The sequence below is a fragment of the Barbatula barbatula genome, assembly GCF_947034865.1.
Source record: "Barbatula barbatula genome assembly, chromosome: 18".
Classification (NCBI taxonomy): domain Eukaryota; kingdom Metazoa; phylum Chordata; class Actinopteri; order Cypriniformes; family Nemacheilidae; genus Barbatula; species Barbatula barbatula.
Window position 1 is genome coordinate 12,428,629 of NC_136781.1, and position 19,283 is coordinate 12,447,911.

At 39.9% G+C, this 19,283-nt stretch overlaps 1 protein-coding gene across 6 annotated transcripts in view; it reads right to left on the reverse strand.

Annotated features, from left to right (window-relative positions):
* Positions 1-395: 395 nt before the first annotated feature.
* Positions 396-19,283, reverse strand: part of mid2 (midline 2) — a 110,821-nt gene continuing 91,933 nt past the window's right edge. For all 6 annotated transcript variants that reach the window (XM_079479646.1, XM_079479647.1, XM_079479650.1 and 3 more), the window contains 3 exons: positions 11,714-11,875; positions 4,556-4,763; positions 396-3,727 (listed from right to left, as the gene is read on the reverse strand). In XM_079479646.1, the coding sequence (XP_079335772.1) occupies positions 3,325-3,727; positions 4,556-4,763; positions 11,714-11,875 (773 nt within the window). In that variant the 3' untranslated portion in view covers positions 396-3,324. The remainder of the gene's footprint in view (positions 3,728-4,555; positions 4,764-11,713; positions 11,876-19,283) is intronic.

The window sequence follows — 19,283 nt, forward strand, 5'->3', positions numbered from 1 at the left end:
TGGCTGTTTATGTATCTTGTAATATCTTTTTTCTATTTCCAAAGCGAAACAATAACTTATGAATACAAAATATTGGTAATGCAACACTTTTTATTTAGAATGGTTGTCAACATGCTTTGTTTCCCTACGCCTGTATAAATGCAATGCACAGCAATTTTATACTGCAAAGGTAAGTGTGAGCGACTTTTGTGCCATGTGTAGTCGGTGTCAGTCCCTCTCGTGTGCAGATATAACAGCTGAGGAACACAAGTGATACCCAACAGCACGACTGTGAGCACCGGGTGCCCTGTCATAACTCTCTAATAATAATATAATAATTCTAATAAACCTATAGGCAAAATAATTGAACATTAATGACCTCTTCCAGCAAGAACACACAGAACAAAGACGCATTTGGGATCAGACTTTTATTTGGACTCACATAAATAACAATAGTTCATATATTTTTGCATATTATACAATTTTATATAATATATATTTCCTCCTATGATTTACATTCTTTTCTTTCTAGTTAATATATCTATTGAAACAGGAGACTTATGTCGATGAAAACAGCTGCTCGCCCACATAAAAGACTGAAAGAGAAAAATTCATCATGATTTCATAACCCCCCTCCCCCATCGGAAATGTAAAAACAATAATGAAATTCATTAATCAGTCAATAGTCTTAAATGCAAAGAAAAGCACGGCTAAGTGGAGATCTGATATGACAAGACAATGATATCTTTTCCCGGACATTTTACATAAAATCAAGTAAAATGTTTCTATAAAACAGCACAGGAAAGCTTCGGTCCGGGCCACATCGTCATGCAGTGACCCAGTGAAGCGTACATGAACAAATGGATTGAGCATGTCGCTCTAGATCACAGATCAAGTCCCTGCGAGAGATTCGCGAGCTTTTTCTATCCAGCTCCTCACCTTCACTAACTTCTTAAAAGCCTGAAATTTAACTTTCACATGGTTGGTGACCTGAAATCAAGCATGTCAAACAGTTACTTAAGATTTGCCTGCAGATATCATCAATGATGAATGGATGACTCATCGTGATACATACATTTTGCTCTGTTTCATGCAGGATTGAGAGCGGCGCTGTCACAAAATAAGACCCGAGACCCATTCAAGCAGAAACGCATGACTCTTGCTTCAGCCATCAGTTACAGCTCTGACAGCGGTGACAATCCTGAGAACTGTCAACCGAAAGACTTAATGATCCAAAAGGGAGGGATGGAGCTGAAGAAGAGGATGTGTACACACAAAAAACAAAGTGACAATGACCGTGAAACATATCTCCCGTACTGACTGCTTTTTTAACTGCACAGAGCTGAAAAATCAGTTTTATGGAGCACTACTTGACATTGCATGATTCATCTCAAGCAAGCACATCAAGTGTTATAGCACGACATTGGTCAAACCACGCTAGATATTTACCAGAAATAACTACAATGCTAATAAACTTAATGCAATGCATGCCTTGTTAAAGCATTATTGCTGAATTCAAATGAATGTATCAGAGTTTGCGACTTAAAAAATGAATCTACCAAAAAATGACGAGATCCGCAAGAAAAAAAGAGTAATCTGTCACAGATGTGACTATCATCTCTCACGCGTATTGAATCTATTTGAAAGCTTACAGAGTAATAATGAAAATGAGGAAAAGCTGAGATGGAGAAGTGAAACTGGACGAACTGGAAGGAGTGATGTAAACGCCGTAATCCATAAAATCCTGCTGACCATCCAATCCTCATGCTTCAATAAACGTGCTCCTAAAACCTCAGGAATATTTCATAATGGATCTGTAGTAAAAATTGTAATAAAAATGCACTCTCAGCCAATTTGCTGTTGATGAATTGTGTTGATGCTCTCAGGAGGCGATTCGGGTGTTTGGTTGCGGTAGAGCAAAGCTGTAAAGCAGAGCTATTGAATTGTGCTCCAGCCGAGCTTGCATCCAACACGAATCAAAACCAATTGTCTGTCATTTTCAAGTAATCCTGAAGAATTTCATTAGTTTGTTCAGGTGTGCAGGACCTGAATGGTTCGCCTCGTCATTCAAAACTGCGGTGCACGATGCGCTAAACTTTTGAGCATCATTTCCGAAATTGAAAGATTCCTTTTGTGAATCAGGCGTAAAAACATCAAGAAAACAAACGACAGAGCAAGATTTCCCCCTTAACGTAGCAGGAAACGTAATACCTTGCAAAATGGTTCTGATCGTAAATTCTGTGCTTTCTATCAGATATAAAAAACGCAAGATCATTTATATACATTCAGATGATGAAAGAGGCAAATCCAACTGACGATAAGCGACTGCAGAGAGAAATAGAGCGCTTTCAGTAGTATCAATACCTCCCAATCTGCATATTTACAAAGAAACGCCTTTCAAAGCAAAGCACTTCTTCAAGTTTAACATGCTTTTGCGAGATCTCCTGCAACACACTTGATTTTTTTGCCTGCTCTAGCACAAGTGATTGTCTTTATGAACCCAGCTCTGGGTGTCCAGCCCTGAATAACACACCGAGGAAGGTCATGTAAGACTCATAACAGCCATTATGAAAATAATATTACTGTAGAGAATACAGTATGATGGGAGAACGCTGTCATGTATTGCTTTGGATGCTCAATCGAAACAGCACGTGTAAAATAAATCGATGTTTATTCTTTGAGATATTGAGATCGATCACTGTGGTTTCTAAAAGCTTGATGGAAGAACACATCCACTGATGGGATTTTGTGGAACATTAGGAATCATAGCAAATATTAAACATACATGTCAAAATAAACACCTGGGGAATTTGTGCCTCATGCTTTTCACAAAAAACAAAACCCGAAAAGTGAGAACAAATCACAGAGGAAATACATATCATGCCATTATCTCCAGACCAACTGTAAAGTTGATATTTTTCTCCCTGAATATCAAGTATGTATGCGTGTTATAGACCCATCAGGTAATAAATCCAACCCGTACACCTCATCCGCTATAATAATCCGGTCCAAAAGCTAGTCAAACCCTGTTTCAAGTTAGCAAATCTTTTAACACTAAGGGGGCGACAAATTTCACTCCAAAAAGTGCTTTTAGGGATACATTGAGACTGAGAAAAAAGCAAACCAACATATTAGTCATAAATAATTTACAATTGTATTTCCCCCGTTCAGCTGTAATCGGGGAGCTCATAAGAAACGACTCACAGTCCCATAACGTTCACAAATATCAGAACATCCTCATACCAAACCGCACTTCACCCTCAGTTTAAAAGTAAAAAGGGAACACTGGGATTAAACGGAGGAACCCCATCGTGGAACTTTCTAGAAACCCCCGGGCCCATCAACTCAGTGGCAGCTCTTCATACCAGACACATACGGTGAATCCTGCTGGCGACAGATGCTCTCCTGCTGCTCCGAGCAGTCCACGAAATCCGGCACGGGCAGCCCTGACATGATCATCAAAGACTTATTCCAGATCATGAAGGTGGGAGCCACGGGAAGCAGGAAGGAAACGTCAAAAGTGTATATGTGCTGGGAGTTCATGGCGTCGTAGAATGACAGAGAGTTGTTGTCGTAGTCCAGCAGCACGCCCACCCTGCGCAACTGCAGCGACGCTTCCACCAGAGACTCCTTGTTGTTGTGCCGTACCAGGAAGTTGTTGTTGCAGCGCGAGAAAACCCAGGAGGACGAGTTTTTACCGCTCCATTCGTTTTTGGGTGCGGATTTGTAGGCCACGCCGAGAGCGTACCTAACAGAGAGAAGAGATTAGGAATATTGTCATCAGAAACAGAGGCGTCGTGAAGGTATTTCATTTGGTTTCAAATTTCGGGTATCCAAGAGGTGAATGGGTTGACAGTTCCCTCAATAAGCAATGGAGTCCCCCAAAATGTGAATATATAAGTTCACTTAACTTCTGCCACTCATGTAGACTGAACTTAAATTGTTATGTTTGCCTTCATTTTGTAACATTTAATGATATTACAACAAAACGTATTAAAATAATTAATGTCAACCAATGAATGAACTTGATTCTCCACAGAAATACTCTGCACACAAAAATGCATTTTGACAGATATCACCATTAATGTGGAATGAAATGTGATGTATTGATCAGGGTCCATGTTTACCAAAGCACAAAAATAGCGACTTTACAGAAACTTAGTTTTTGATCAATTATACTAAAATAAGGATGAAACCCCGCTTGCGAACTCATTTTAAACAACTATTTAAAATATTTAGTTCCTATTCTTGGTCCAAATAGAAATAATCAAAACATTCAGACACAAGGAATTATGGGTATTCATCATTATATCATATATTCATCACACCTACAAACATTTTAATTTTTTTTTAAGTGACTTGAATTTTGAAGTTTATGGATTTTGTAGGTACAAAAAATATTTGAATCATAATTTACGTTTACAAAAAACATTAGTGCTTACAGTGTCTATAAGTCGTTCAACTTTTCACTATACATTAAAAAGGGCCCAACTGCCCATTAACAGAATAATTCCATGTGTGCTACAAGCCTCCGGTGTTGCTATTATATAAAACCTTATATAATACAGTAATTTACCACGTGGAGGCTCCCAGTAAAACCTCCCAATAATGGCAGCCGCTGTCGATGAAGACGTTGCCAGCAGCCCCGTACGATCCAGTTCCGCTGAAGCGCTCCGGAGTGTGACTCTTCTTCAGAGAGCTTTCATCTTTCTCCATGGTCAGGCAGTCATTAGACAGCCGCAGCTTCTTGTGGGCCGTTTTGGGGTCCAGTTTAAAAGGCTGACCTGAGGGAACAGAGAAAACGCACCATGACTCCTACTGGAATGAGTTTTGAGACCCTGTACTGGTGTGCTATAACTGTACAGATGATGAGGAGAGAATGCGATAAAAGCAGCAGAGCACATACAAATGAATGACAAGAGATGCATTTGATTCTTGAAAAGCGTAGGTGACCCTTGCAGAGCCGACATTTAACTTTGGCATGTCTAAATCGTTTCCATCCCCAGTGTAATAACTGACAAGACAGGAAAACAATCAGCTCCTCTCTGTCCCCTAACACAAACCAATCACCTCGGCGCAGAATCTGCCTTACCGCACCCAGATACCGAAGGCTTTGACAATGCGCTGCTGGAAGCCAATTACATTAATACGCTTTTGTCTTTGAACTGCTTATCGCCGCGAGCCCAGCCATTCTGAACGCTCATGAGCAGCCATGCTATTTTACGACACATGTCTTTGAGGTTGCGGGAACAAGAGCAGACGCGTACACGCGTGACAGGCCGCAACAGGCAAGATGCTGGAGAAACCTTTATTGCCTGCCAGTATAAAACCATTGAACGTTTAAGACATAAATGGTGAAGGGCAGGTGTCCGAGAGAAAAATGTATGTAATGTAAGTGTACTAACCATGTTTTTTGGTGATTAAGTGATTTGTATTACAACAGTTTTTACCATAGCTTTACTGTTTATGTTACTATTATATGGGGAGACCATAGTAAATCAATGGTTACTTTGGCTTTAAACAAAAAAACATGGCTAATATATATGAACCACAGTGGTGGTAACAACGCAAGGTTGTGTGCTGGATCCCAGGGTGTTCCAGATACCTATGTATAATTGAATAGGATAAAGCAATGTAAGTCGCTTGGGATTAAAGCGTCTTCCAAATGCCTAAATGTAAATTTAAAATAAACCATGTTTACTTTTCGTAAGAGATGTGTGAATTTGTAAACTACTGCAAGATACATCGTGACATGTGAATCGTTATTATGTCTTCTCACAATAGTAATAAAGACACATATCTGGTAATATATAGACTGTGTCATCGGCCACACATGGTCTGTTTCGTTATCGTTCTGGCTAGTGGCTAACAATATATCTATTTATATTTGATTTAATTTTTAATAATATTTTATTGTATAATATTGAATATTCATTTAATTAAATAAACATTTGTGGGGTTATGTAACTTCGTCGCAAGTAAAGGTTCTTCTACTGGTAACACAAAATAATACTGGCTAGAGATAATTTTACTTTCTAGCTTATGTAATTCATTTGTTTTAAATTCTGAGAAATCATTTGCTGGGGACTCTACAGACCGTTTCATCTGACGCGTGTGGTCTTTGTTTGTTTATCAGTCTGCCTGGAATCTAATAATGTTTGCTTACATTCATTTCATTTACGTTTATATTAATTCATGTATTTTTTATGTATAATGCTATGAAACCGTATGGGACGATGACATCTAGCGGTTAAGTTGGTAACAGAGTCTAAATTCAAAATATTGGAGAGACAAGTTTAGCCAAGTAACTGTTCTTCTCGCATTCTTGTTTTCATAAATAATCTACAGGGACTCTATTGTTTGCGAATGTGTACCGTAAATAAAGTGCAGTCCACGAACACATGCATGTGCAGTAACGTTTTTTTATGTTGTTGCTTTGAAACCGTCTATAGAGAAAAAAGGAGCAAATAAGCAACTCGGTTAATGCTAAAACATCCTGAAATAGTCCATAAGATATAAAGATACGGATATAAAATACAAGAGTTCAAATCTGTCAAGTTTTCAAATGTGAAACTAGCAAAGCCACAAAATGAGTAAGAACTTGTGGTAAATGGCAAGTGCTGACATCTGTGTCAGATATATACAGTACAGAGGTATATTTACAGTGTACTTTTCGTGAGGTTACACTCAGCCTGTGCTCTTGGGCCGCACCGCTGTGTTTTCTGCAGGGGAGGGTGGGTGACCGCTGACAGCTTGAGCGATGTCTGCGCCGTGCAGTTCGAGTAAATATTATTCCGAGATCTTTTAACAACAAGTAAACATATTTGCCCTTGAGGTGGCTTGTCATGTAATATTTCTCATATTACCTTTATGTGCGGCCTCTGGCCACGGTGGTCCTGATCAAACAGGAAAGACCTCCTATTGGAACACACATCAATGTGTCTCAACAAGCGGTGTGTCATATCGCGTCCGGTGTAGACACGATGACAGTATGACCACACACGAACAAACAAGCTGATACTGTGCTGCTGTTATTCAAATTCTGACAGCACAGGGCAGTATCGGGAAACACTTGAACAAACCGTACACACTCTTATTTTAAAAGTGAAAACTTGACTATGTTTCTCATTAAAATGTGAAGAAAGAAATTTAAAAGTAAAATGTTTGCCTAAAATAACTTGCATTTCCCTACATTAGAAGACTTTTCCAGAAGATTTTGGTTTTAATCGCAGTCTTTAACACCTGACTTTAATGTCTAAAAGTGAACTTTTGATCAGTTAAAAAGTGAACTATTAGGTGGATATCTGTTGATCTGGCATCTCTACAAAAGGGTACAATACATCTCCAAAAGCAGAACTGAGCATCCCTGTATTAAAAAATTAATACAATAGTGCTAAATGAAAAAATATATAAAACAAGATATCATAACAACGGTAAACAAGCAAACAAAGCAAAATACCAAGAACAAAAGGACAAAAAAGTCTCCAGTCGAGGAATAACAGAGTCATGATTTGGTTTGAAAAGCTAGAAAAACTCAACCTTGATTTCAGCACAACCTGCAAAGAGTCATTTGATGTCTTCCCATTCGTGTTCCTCAAGCCTGGATGCTCTGAAAGCTCTCGCTCACATACAGTGTATGCTGGGGATGGATTGGGATTTGGAGGAAAAGTAGCACGGATGGTAAATAAGGAGGAAGGGTGACAGCACACACTCACATCCTGATTTATTCATCCAGTTTTCCGGGGAAACCTACTTTACCAAATGTTGTCGAAGGGAATGCTGAAGTACTCTCCATGAACGGTACAAAATAGAGCCAGTGAATTGTTCAGAGGCCAGTGAAACTTTAGAAGGTTGATCATTAACCTCAAGAGGCAACTGACAGGTTGGATTTTTCAAAATTTGCTCCTTTATATTTTATAAATCATGAATCAAGGATCACGTAAAGTCAGCCCGACGGTGTGACCATCAGGAGACTTGGGTTTACTGCGAAACTACTTACCAAATAAATAGATAAACTGGGATGAAATATTGATTCGAGTTTAAATTATTTTATAAGCTAGAGGCAAAACACAAGCACAGCACACATTGTACAGGCAGACGGACGTTGCTATAGACACTGGTCATTATTCAGAAATATTATCTTGCTGAATGTCCCAAATGAAATGTCAGAATAAAATATTTTAGAAAATTGTATAATAATACAAAATGATGGGACTGGTATAGGACCTCGAGCTAGGAATCCAACTTGGGTAGCCAGAGGTGCAGTTGTGCTATATGTCTGAGTTGCTGCCCATGAGGCCATCGGCTTCGACATAATAAAAAAACTGTTATAAATAGGGTAAAAGGGTTAAATAATTGAGCTTGACAAATAGTCAACACAGCAATGTTTTACACAAATTCAACCATGATTATGACTATATAGATTAGCGGTTGACCGAGAGTTTTTCTCTGGCCGATGCCAATTTTTTAAATCAGGCCAGCCGATGGCCGATATACGAGGCCGATTTTGTTTGGCCGATATGTTTGGCTAACAGGAAAGTAGACGCTCTTGTGGTCAAATGCGTTTAAACATCCACAAAAGACCGCCTACGGACATAATGCGTAAACAAGAGGAAACAACAAGTCAGCATTTACACTTTGGCTGAAGACTTAAAAGTTTGGTTTAATGAGGAAAAAAGTATAAAGCCCATTTCAGATTTCTAACACACACTTACAGTGTTCAGCAGGTCTCATGGCTGTCAGAGCAGAAATAAACGCACTCCGTATGTTTATTAAGAAATCCCCAAAATCGGCCCGATTTATCAGCCGACCTCTAATATAGACGTTACTATGTCAAGAAATGTTACATTAGGAGTAAGGAGAAAATCATGTACGTTGAAAAAAAACCTGTTAAATAAATCTAAATGTTTCAATCGGCTGTGATAAAGTTTTGTAAGTTTGAGAAGCAGTATGTTACCAAGTGAGCCTTTTGAGTGAATGTTTTGAGTTAGTGATTACAAATCTGTATACATTTCTTTGTTCTGATGAACACAGAGAAAGATATTTGGAAGAATGCTTGTAACCAAACAGTCCTTGGCCGCCATTGACTACCATAGTAGGAAAAAAGACAATGCTAGTCAATGGGGGCCAAGAACTGTTTGGTTACAAGCATTCTTCCAAATATCTTTCTCTGTGTTCATCAGAACAAAGACATTTATAAAGTTTTGGAAAAACTTGAGGTAGTTGTAAGTGAAGACAGATTTGGTGAACTGTACCTTCAAACAGTATAGTGTCAGGGTTGAACACAATGTGGGAGGCAAAATGTCATATTTCTGGTAATTAAAATAAATAAACATCATGGGACAGAATAAGTGGATTACTCTCTTCACATCTGCTTTTGTGAATCATAGTCATTTGTCAAGGCAGCTGAGAGACGAGCTGTCAATGAGAAACTGTGAGCTGAGGGTTGGGTGGTCTTGTGCACACGTTCATTCTGGATTCCTGAATCCTGAACAGTTCGTTTGATTATGTAAATGTCTTTAAATAGAAGCATTTCTCTAGGGATGGGGGGGAAGTGTCTGGTCGAGTTAGCACGCGTGCGCTGGAGAAAACGTGAAATAGGGAACTGGCCGAAAGTCAATAATGTGTTGAAAGGCGTCAGATGGGCAGATGGCACAGCTGGGGTAAATCACGATGAGATGATTCGCTCGGTGTGTGTGGGGCAAGTTCTTGTTAAACATTACATGAAATGGCTTGCTCAGATTTGCTTTATTTTATCATTTGACTGGGTTTTCTAATTGTTATTTGGCATTGCAGACTGCATTATAAGGAGGGACTGAATCATTCAAGTGCCAGAGCTACAGGAACCTTATTTTGAGCACATTAAAACACAGACAGCCGTCAAAGCCAACAGACATGGACAAAAGCCACAAAACATTTGATATTACACAGTTTAAGAAAATATGCTCACGGAACCACGATCATTCGTTTCTTAACTTGCCAGCAACAATACAATGTATACTACTTTGGAGGAAAAAATAAAATATATTAATATCCGTATACTTGACTACCATGTAGGACATGTTTTCACCCCGAAATAAAGCTGACACACATGTTTGTTTGTGTGCCGGAGTGAAAATGGTACAAAATGGCTTCACTGTCATTATTACTCTAGACCTCTCTGCCCCAGACAGCTCGGGTTGAGAGATGGAAAAGGGGTAACAAACAGAAAACTGTGTGTGCTGCGATATTCTTGCAGAAGCTCCATGAACCATGAAAATAGGAATGAGAAGCAGACTATGAAAGCAAGAGACAGAAGAATATTTTCAGTTTCTTCATGCATTTCACTCTCAAACTCCTCCACAAGTGCGCCGAGAGATGCTGATGCAATGCCCTATTTGAATACCGTGAGCCCATGCAGTGGTTTCTGATTGAGTTCTTGCATTGGGAAGAAAATGGGGCGATGTGTGACAGCTGAGGTGAGGGACTCAGGCTTTTCCAGACCTCTCTCTTTAACCCACACAAAATGCCAGCAGCCTGACACCGAACCATCTGATGGATGCCATTATTAACATGCTGGACAGCTTTTGCTGATGGTTTGTCAATAAAGGCAACGAGCGGCAGAAGTATGACAGAGCCGCCGTGTTTATATTGATGTATGGTCACTAGAATGCAGGATTTAAAGCACTTAGTCCCACTGTACTGTTTAACAGACCTGCTGGAGGTTACTGTTTTTTAAGAAACAGTTTATGTAATGTGCTGTACTGAAAAGTTTAGAAACAACCTGTATTTATCCTTTATTTAGCCAGGAATATCCCATTGACATTTAACAGTCTCTTTTCCCAGGGAGACTTGGTCAAGTGAAATGTTTTTTTATGGTCTTAAAGATCTTTCAGTCTGACAAAACAATATAGTATATAATCGAAAAAATGCAGTATTGTATTATTATTTAAATAAATTAACATTTTATTTAGAAAATGATTTGGACCAGATAATGAAAAGCAGCCAATATAATATATGGGAAGTAATATTTAGTCAATTTTGTGGAAAGGGTGTCTACTTTGAAGAAGCTAGAACATAAAATACTTTTGATTCATTTTGCTTTCACTAAACATAATTTCTGTAGTTACAATTATGTTATTACACAGTTTTGGAAAATTATTTATTATAAATACAAAAATTAAAATATATGATATTAACAATATTATTTTAAACATAAATCTTAAATAAATATTACAAACAAAACTGTATGGCAGTGCAGTCTTTTTTATTTATGTATCATATTTGTTTTATTACAGTGTTATATATGCTTAACTTCTGATGTGTTAAAGTGTTAAAATCTGAAAATTGGCTTAATTGACATTTTGAACTATTTTAGGTTCCAAAAGTTGAAATGACTTTTAAAACTAGACAATTTTTTTATGGTGGAAAACAATGTAGTCAGTAAAATCCTATATTCAGTAAATATTTAAGATTTATACTAAAACACATCATGGGGAGATATTTAAACACATCTCTGAATAAACCCATGATAATAAATGAATAAACTACAGCATTATGTTAGAAATAAACTATTCATAACAGTGCCATAGTTTGATATCACTGCTTATAACTGCATCTGCTTGTAAGACGTTTTTAGTCCTATATCTACTATACATATATCTCTCTAGATATTGGTATCTGCAATAAAACAATGTGCCTACTGATCGAGCACTAGTTTACACATCCCTGCACACACACAGAGGACTGGACTTACTGTTGGTTTTCAGTCGAGCAGGTTCACTGTTTCGGCTGCCTGCCTGGTTGATAGCCTTGACGAAAAAGATGTAACGGGTGCCGCTCTGAAGACCATGGACTGTGTAGTGATTCTGCTTGATATTGGGCACGATCATCCAACTATCTACTGAGTTATACAGACCTGCCAGACAGAAGAGAAAGAGAGAGCGTGGTATTAATGATGGATTCAGGTAATATCTTGCACCGCTGTTGTTCAAGGCTACGGCAGCACACATTTACATGTCAGAGTAAATGTTTGTACAGATTCTCTCAAAGGCAATTCATTATGTGATGTGATGCTCATTATTCATGGCATGTCCAGTTCTGTTTGATGTAAAAGCACATATAGCACACGTTCTGAGGGAGTTATCCTGAAAAGACTCCGAATGTTGGCCTCAGGCAAAGACAGACATCCCCACCCGCATTTCTCAATCCTGAAGTTTCACAGATCACAAGTTGTTATTCGTAGGTAGGGAGATCTCAGTTGTTTTTAATAAAGGTAACAAGTTTGTTTTAGGAGAATAAAGAACAGACACAAATGAGCCAACTGTTGAATTGAAGGTTGATAACATCAAATAATTTGGTCTCATAAGAATTCTGTAAGAAATCAGGAGGATATTTTAGCATGCTGGCAAGTCTGAGCACTTTTTGATACATTGTTGAAATATCCTCTAACACTTTAGAGACATTGTGATTTTTGTTTGTAGAAGACTTATTATGCTATTCAACAATTTCTAATTTAACCATTTTCTAAAATATGTGATGTAACAAAAGAAAAGATAAAAAGATTGAGTGAGTTAAGGACCAAAAGAATCGAAATGAATTTTCCAACTTCTTCTAAAAGAGTATGAGAACAATGCCAACAATTTAGAGCTGTCCTCGGTAATGCCAGAGCCATACATCAGCCAGGACGATTATTCAGAAGAGATCTGGCCGTCCTGAGCTAATATCACTGGCAGATAACCATGTTAATTGTGCACCGGTGCAATAAACAAGTTTGGGCTCTTCCCCGTGATACTTCCAACATATACTGACAGCTCTGCCAATGAAAAATACAAAATAATATACAGGAGAAAATCTTAAAAGCAGTCAAGCACACATCTTTATTTGAAATCTACAATCTTATTATTTGAAAGAAAAAAGGGCATAATAGAAATGTAGCTGTCCTTTGGAATTTCTTATGATTTTAATATGTAGTGCGAAATAATAAGTAAGGTTGGGTACCATTATAGTTATGTAATTCATGCAATGTCTTACTCGGTCCAACATGCAGAAGCACATGACATAGTCACGTCCACTTATTTACATACCTTAGTATAGACGGTTTCAGCGGCTACATCATAATCAAACGTTTTATGGCACAAACTTAACTCCTGGTAAACTGTAATATACAATAAAATGTAAAAATAATGAAATATATATATTTTTAACCTAACACAGTCTGATGAAACCGTCTATATACACAAGAAGAAAAATCTATTGTGGTTTACATTTTACTGCAACCATAGACGAGTGTATATGGACTAGTGTGGACAAGACGTATTGGACTAGTATCCCTAGTAATCCCTAATAATCACGACCTAATTAGTAATCAAAGCGTTTGTGTTGGCAATCTTATAAACACTGTTAGGGCTTCTAAACATTAGATCGCTTACACCTAAGGCAGTCATCGTAAATGAAATGATAACAGATAACTGAAAAGTGGCTTAAACATAATAATTACACTGGTCTAAACAAGTCTACCCTCCAGGCTACGGTTATAAGCATGAACCATGTTTGGATGGTCATGGAGGCCGTCTCGTTTTGCCCACTGTGTATAGACCCCCAAACCCCTATGCTGATTTTCTAAAAGAGTATGCAGACGTTATGTCAGACCTACTGGTTAATGCTGACAAAGCACTAATTGTTGAAGATTTCAACATTCATTTAGATAACGTCAATGATGCTTTTGGAGTTGCATTCATAGATTTATTGAACTCATTTGGGGCCAAGCCAACCATTATCAAACCCCCTAATCGCTTTAATCATACCCTAGACCTAGTTGTGTGACATGGAATCGATCTTAGCGATAAGTAATGATGGCTGCGATCAGTACGTAGGGTCGTGTAAAATGCACATGGCCGCATTGCTCATTATTAACAGGGCAGAACAATTATCCCAACCACTGAAGATAGATTTACAGATAACCTCCGCCCCCTGCTATACATAAAGATGGCCTAGGCTATAAGAAGATTGCCAGGACCCTGAAACTGAGCTGCAGACCATACAGCGGTTTAACAGAACAGGCCTCGCCATGGTCGACCAAAGAAGTTGAGTGCACGTGTTCAGCGTCATATCCAGAGGGGATCTTTGGGAAATAGACGTGTGAGTGCTGCCCGCATTGCTGCAGAGGTTGAAGGGGTGGTGGGGTCAGCCTGTCAGTACTCAGACCATACGCGGCACACCGCCTCAAATTGGTCTGCATGTCTGTTGTCCCAGAAGGAAGCCTCTTCTAAAGATGATGCATAAGTCCTCAAACAGTTTGCTGAAGGCAAGCAGACTATGGACATGGATTACTGGAATCATGTCCTGTGGTCTGATGAGACCAAGATAAACTTATTTGGTGTCAAGAGTGTGTGGCGGCAATACAAAGTTCATTGAGGGAACCATAAATGCCAACATGTACTGTGACATACTGAAGCGGAGCATGACCCCCTCCCTTCTGAGACTTCCTGTAGAGCTGCGTTGCAACAATGAAACATTGTATATAAATAAACTGAACTGAATTGAATATACACACAGTCCTATCTTTAAGCGCCTAAGTAAATAAGACTTACAACATCTAGATGAGAAAAAGCAAATAGCTTAAAGCATTAACCAGATGCGTCCACACTTCCAAGTTCCACCATCTGTAAAACAAAAAAACGAAATTGATCCAAAAAGGCGTTTGATGTTGTTGTTTGATGAGCAGAAGTAGAATAGCTGACTATAATATGCTGCTTATATTGTACATTATCTGCTATTGTTTGACATACAGAGAAAGACTTCAAAGAGAGGCAGATGAAGGTATGTGTCACTGGGTAGAAAGAGCCAGTGTGAATAGGGATCCTACACTGTGTGTAAGTGAGTGTGTGTGTGTAGGCAGATGAAAAGGAGCCAAAAAACAGGAAAGGTGCTTGTCGGCAAATCCAAACCAGCCTTTGATGCAGCAGTTGGGCTGTTTTATTATAAGCATGTGCGTGTCCGTGACACTGCATTTGCTCTTCTGTGTTTATTTGTTATCAATGACAATATAAAACATGGTAAGAAATCAATCAAATCAGAATCCAGGATTGGAACTAACCGTTTTATAAAGGGATTTGTAGGCATTACTCCATATGCACATCAGATAGTCTTGATGATGTATGTGTGCTCTTCCCTCAAGAAAGCCCAAAATAATGCTTGTGCATATGAGTGTGGATCATAGACTAATATTCTCAAGGCTGTCGCCAATAATTTCGACTTGAAATAAGCAAACAAAACATCGACTGGAGAGGGTTACATAACCGACTGCATAACTTTCTCACTCTTGTCTCTGTGCTGTTGTCTTTCCATGGGATTTGTTTGGTTTCTCAAGGTTGCGCGGCACGTTGCCTGAGCGAGTGTTTTGTGCGAACACATAATAAAATGAACAACACAGTCAGATGACCGCAAAACAGCTACTTCTTAAACCGGGGCGAGCACCTTCCTGTTTATAATAACTGTCAACTCTGCCCACGTGTCCGCTGGCCCTCATGCCATCCACGCGTTCCTTACATACCCGTGAGTCATAGCACAGGACGTCAGATGAGGAGATGCGGCCCAATTTGTCCTGCAAGGACAGTAGCATTTGCATGCTGTTTGCTGCAGGTTAGCATGCCGGTCGAGCGTTTCGTATCACTATCAATCAATGTCACAATGTGAGCGGCGCAAAGAGCATTAACTTGTGTCAGATCTAATCACGGCTGATCCCAGGCCGGTGCCCTCGCATTCACAGGCCCGGTGATGAACAAGAGTCCACACACAGACCTGAGCTCTTTTCTTTTAACAGTACCAAAGATCCAGAGTAATCGACTACAAGCTTAAAGAAAAGATGCTACTGCTGTTTTTTTCTTTTTCTTTGTTATATTAGTTTCAGAGTTGTTTGATTCTGCTGAATTCTGGTCGCGTTTTAATTGGTCACCAAAGGTTGGCTTTCCACTCACGGCGGTTGTGTAGTTACACATATTGGACCTGAGTGCACTGCGGGGGAAATGTATAGATTTTTACATAGCACATGACACATATTGGCCAAGTCAAAGGCAGTGATGGCGAAATGTTATCGGCTCGACTCTGGAGAAAAACAAATTGATATTTCACAATAAATGACTGTTATAACAGATTCTTCAAGCATTCCAGCTTGGATCATGGTATGCCTTTGCTCTAACGTAAATCTTTGCTAGACATAATACATTTTAGTGGGAAAAAAGCATAAAGACCAAACATACACATATACATGATATACAAACTGTCATGATTCTGCTGCATCATGTCATGTTTCTCTTGGTTTAGTAGCAGGATCATGACATAACCTCATGTTAAATGTGGAGAGAGACAATTATTGTTCTTATGGCCTTCCATACTCTCTCCGGTCTCGTCATTGTTCCCATCCTCTTGTTACCTCGTTATTGATTAATGCCTACACCTGTTTCCCTCTTGATTTGCTCCCTTATTTAATGCCCTTGTGTCTTCTGTCTTGTGCTGGTTCATTGTGGTTTGTGTGGTGAGTTCCTGTTGTGTTAGTTTAGTTATTTGTAGTTTGTCAACAGTTTATTCAAGTCTTGTTTATGTGTAGTTAGTTTTAGTCCTGTTCTGTCATTATAGTCCCATGTTTTGTTATGTTACCCCCACGTGGGTCTTTGTTTTATTATTTATTAAATATATGTTAACCCCTTACCCGCTGTCTGCACCTGGGTCCTCTCTCTGTGTCTCACCACTCGAGAATCATGACAGAATGAACCAGCCATAATCGGACCCAGCAGACAGAGGGATCGTTGTGGCAGCAGTTGAGGCTGCCGGATTCCCCTCCAGGGTTAGAGGTTGCCGGACTCCCTTCCTGGGTCGAGAACGCCGGACTCCCTCCTGAGTCGGGGCCGCCGGACTCCCTACCAGGGTTGAGACTGCCGGATTCCTGCTCAGGGCCGAGACCGCCGGACTGCCTTACAGGGTTGAGACCGCCGGTCTTCCCTCCAGGGTCGAAGCCGCCGGAATCCTGTGGCCACCAAAGATCCCCAGCCGGGCATTCCAGGTCGGTGCAGCTGGGCATTCCAGGTCGGTGCAGCCGGGCATCCAGGTCGGTGCAGCCGGGCATTTCCGCCCGGTGGAGCTGGGCACTCCCGCCCGGCGGAACCAGGCATCCCCGCCTGGTTGAGCCGGGCTTTCCTGCTTGGCGGAGCCGGGCAGTCCAGCCCGGTGCATGCGGCCATTCCAGCCCGGTGTATGCGGCCATTCCAGCCCAGTGCATCCTGTTCGTGTCTGCCGGCTCTCCTGTTCGTGTCTGCCGGCTCTCCTGTTCGTGTCTGCCGGCTCTCCTGTTCGTGTCTGCCGGCTCTCCTGTTCGTGTCTGCCGGCTCTCCTGTTCGTGTCTGCCGGCTCTCCTGTTCGTGTCTGCCGGCTCTCCTGTTCGTGTCTGCCGGCTATCGTGTTCGTGTCTGCCGGCCATCCTGTTCATGTCTGCCGGCTAGTGTTTTCATGTCTGCCGGAGCTACCCAGTCCGTGTCTGCCCATGTTTGGACTTCCCTTTGGACTCTTGTGTGCCCCTTCCCTTGGACTCTTGTGCTTGCCCGTTTTGATTTATTGTATTGTCATGTTGTATTATGTTGCCATTGTCACAGTCTGTCTTGTCTTGTTTGTGCCTTGAGGAGCATCAGGTTGCTGCTCCTTTAGGAGAGGCTTATGTCATGATTCTGCTGCATCATGTCATGTTTCTCTTGGTTTAGTAGCAGGATCATGACATAACCTCATGTTAAATGTGGAGAGAGACAATTATTGTTCTTATGGCCTTCCATACTCTCTCCGGTCTCGTCATTGTTCCCATCCTCTTGTTACCTCGTTATTGATTAATGCCTACACCTGTTTCCCTCTTGATTTGCTCCCTTATTTAATGCCCTTGTGTCTTCTGTCTTGTGCTGGTTCATTGTGGTTTGTGTGGTGAGTTCCTGTGTTATGTTAGTTTAGTCATGTGTAGTTTATGTCAAAGAGTTAATTTAAGTTTTGTTTCAGTGTAGTTAGTCTTAGTCCTGTCATGTTATGTATCCATGTTTTGTTCTGTTACCCCCTCGTGGGTCTTTGTTTTATTATTTATTAAATTATTTGTTAACCCCTTACCCGCTGTCTGCACCTGGGTCCTCTCTCTGTGTCTCACCACTCGAGAATCATGACACAAACACATACTTGACTGAACATTCAATAAATAAAGACATAATAAATAAATGACTGTGTAGTAAATGTATATAAATTATAAACTATTATAGAAGAAAGATTGTGCGAAACAATTAAAAATATATTAGTGTGTGGCACTTCTCTTTTTCAACTAAAAAAAGTATTTATTAAAATTAGAGATGCACCGATATCTCGACTATTAATCTTCAAACTATCCGCTAGTTAGCCGATATATCGCCAGTTTAAAGTTCAATATTAATAGTTAATTAATTCAGAATTTAGTTAATGGAAGTTAATATGACCACCATCCTATTGGCGTCTGCAGATATCTCTCTAAATAGTCGGCTATCGTATCCGTGGAGAAATCCGGTGCATGTCTAATTAAAATCCATCTACAATATACAGGTCGTGACTGAAAGCCCAAGAGCATTTTCCTCCAGACAATATCACTTGTCCAATGCACAAGCAGAAGCTCACATTTCTCCTCATGGGAAAGAAACATACGCATCTAAGAGCTCTACTGTTTAAGCATTCAAAGAGCAATAGTGTAAAAAGGTCTGGGGGCAAAGCATTGCTCTCCATTTCCGCGTCTGTTTGTTTGTATCCTCAGAGGAGTCTGTGGTTGCACTGTAGATGTTCCTGGGTCTCTGAACTATCAGTGGTTGAAATGAATACACTGTGTAAGTGAAATAGCCTGAATATTTCTCAGAAACAGGTCTAATGGAAACATCATGATGACGGTTGTCTTTTTTTAACGTTAAGTTTTATTGGCCTTGAAACAATTAACAGCTTGTTCTTATTTCGCCCAAAGTCTGTACAGCTCATTCACACATCCTTAAAGCTCCATTCGATGCTTTTATCTAAAGTGCACAACCTTACCTTTTCTTGGACTTCATAAAAGGTACGGGGGATGTTCAACTTGTAGGTGTTCAGATACCTCTAAATATATTTGCACTATGAATGTCGAGCACTATACAAAGAGGGAATGTGGCTGATAACTGTACTGTAGCTGCTCTCTAAAAGGTACCTGACAATAGACTTTGTTACATAAAAATGAGAGAGAGAAAGAGAGAGAGAGAGAGATATTAAACCCACACTTATGTCAAATATGATCAGGAGATGCAAAGATGAAT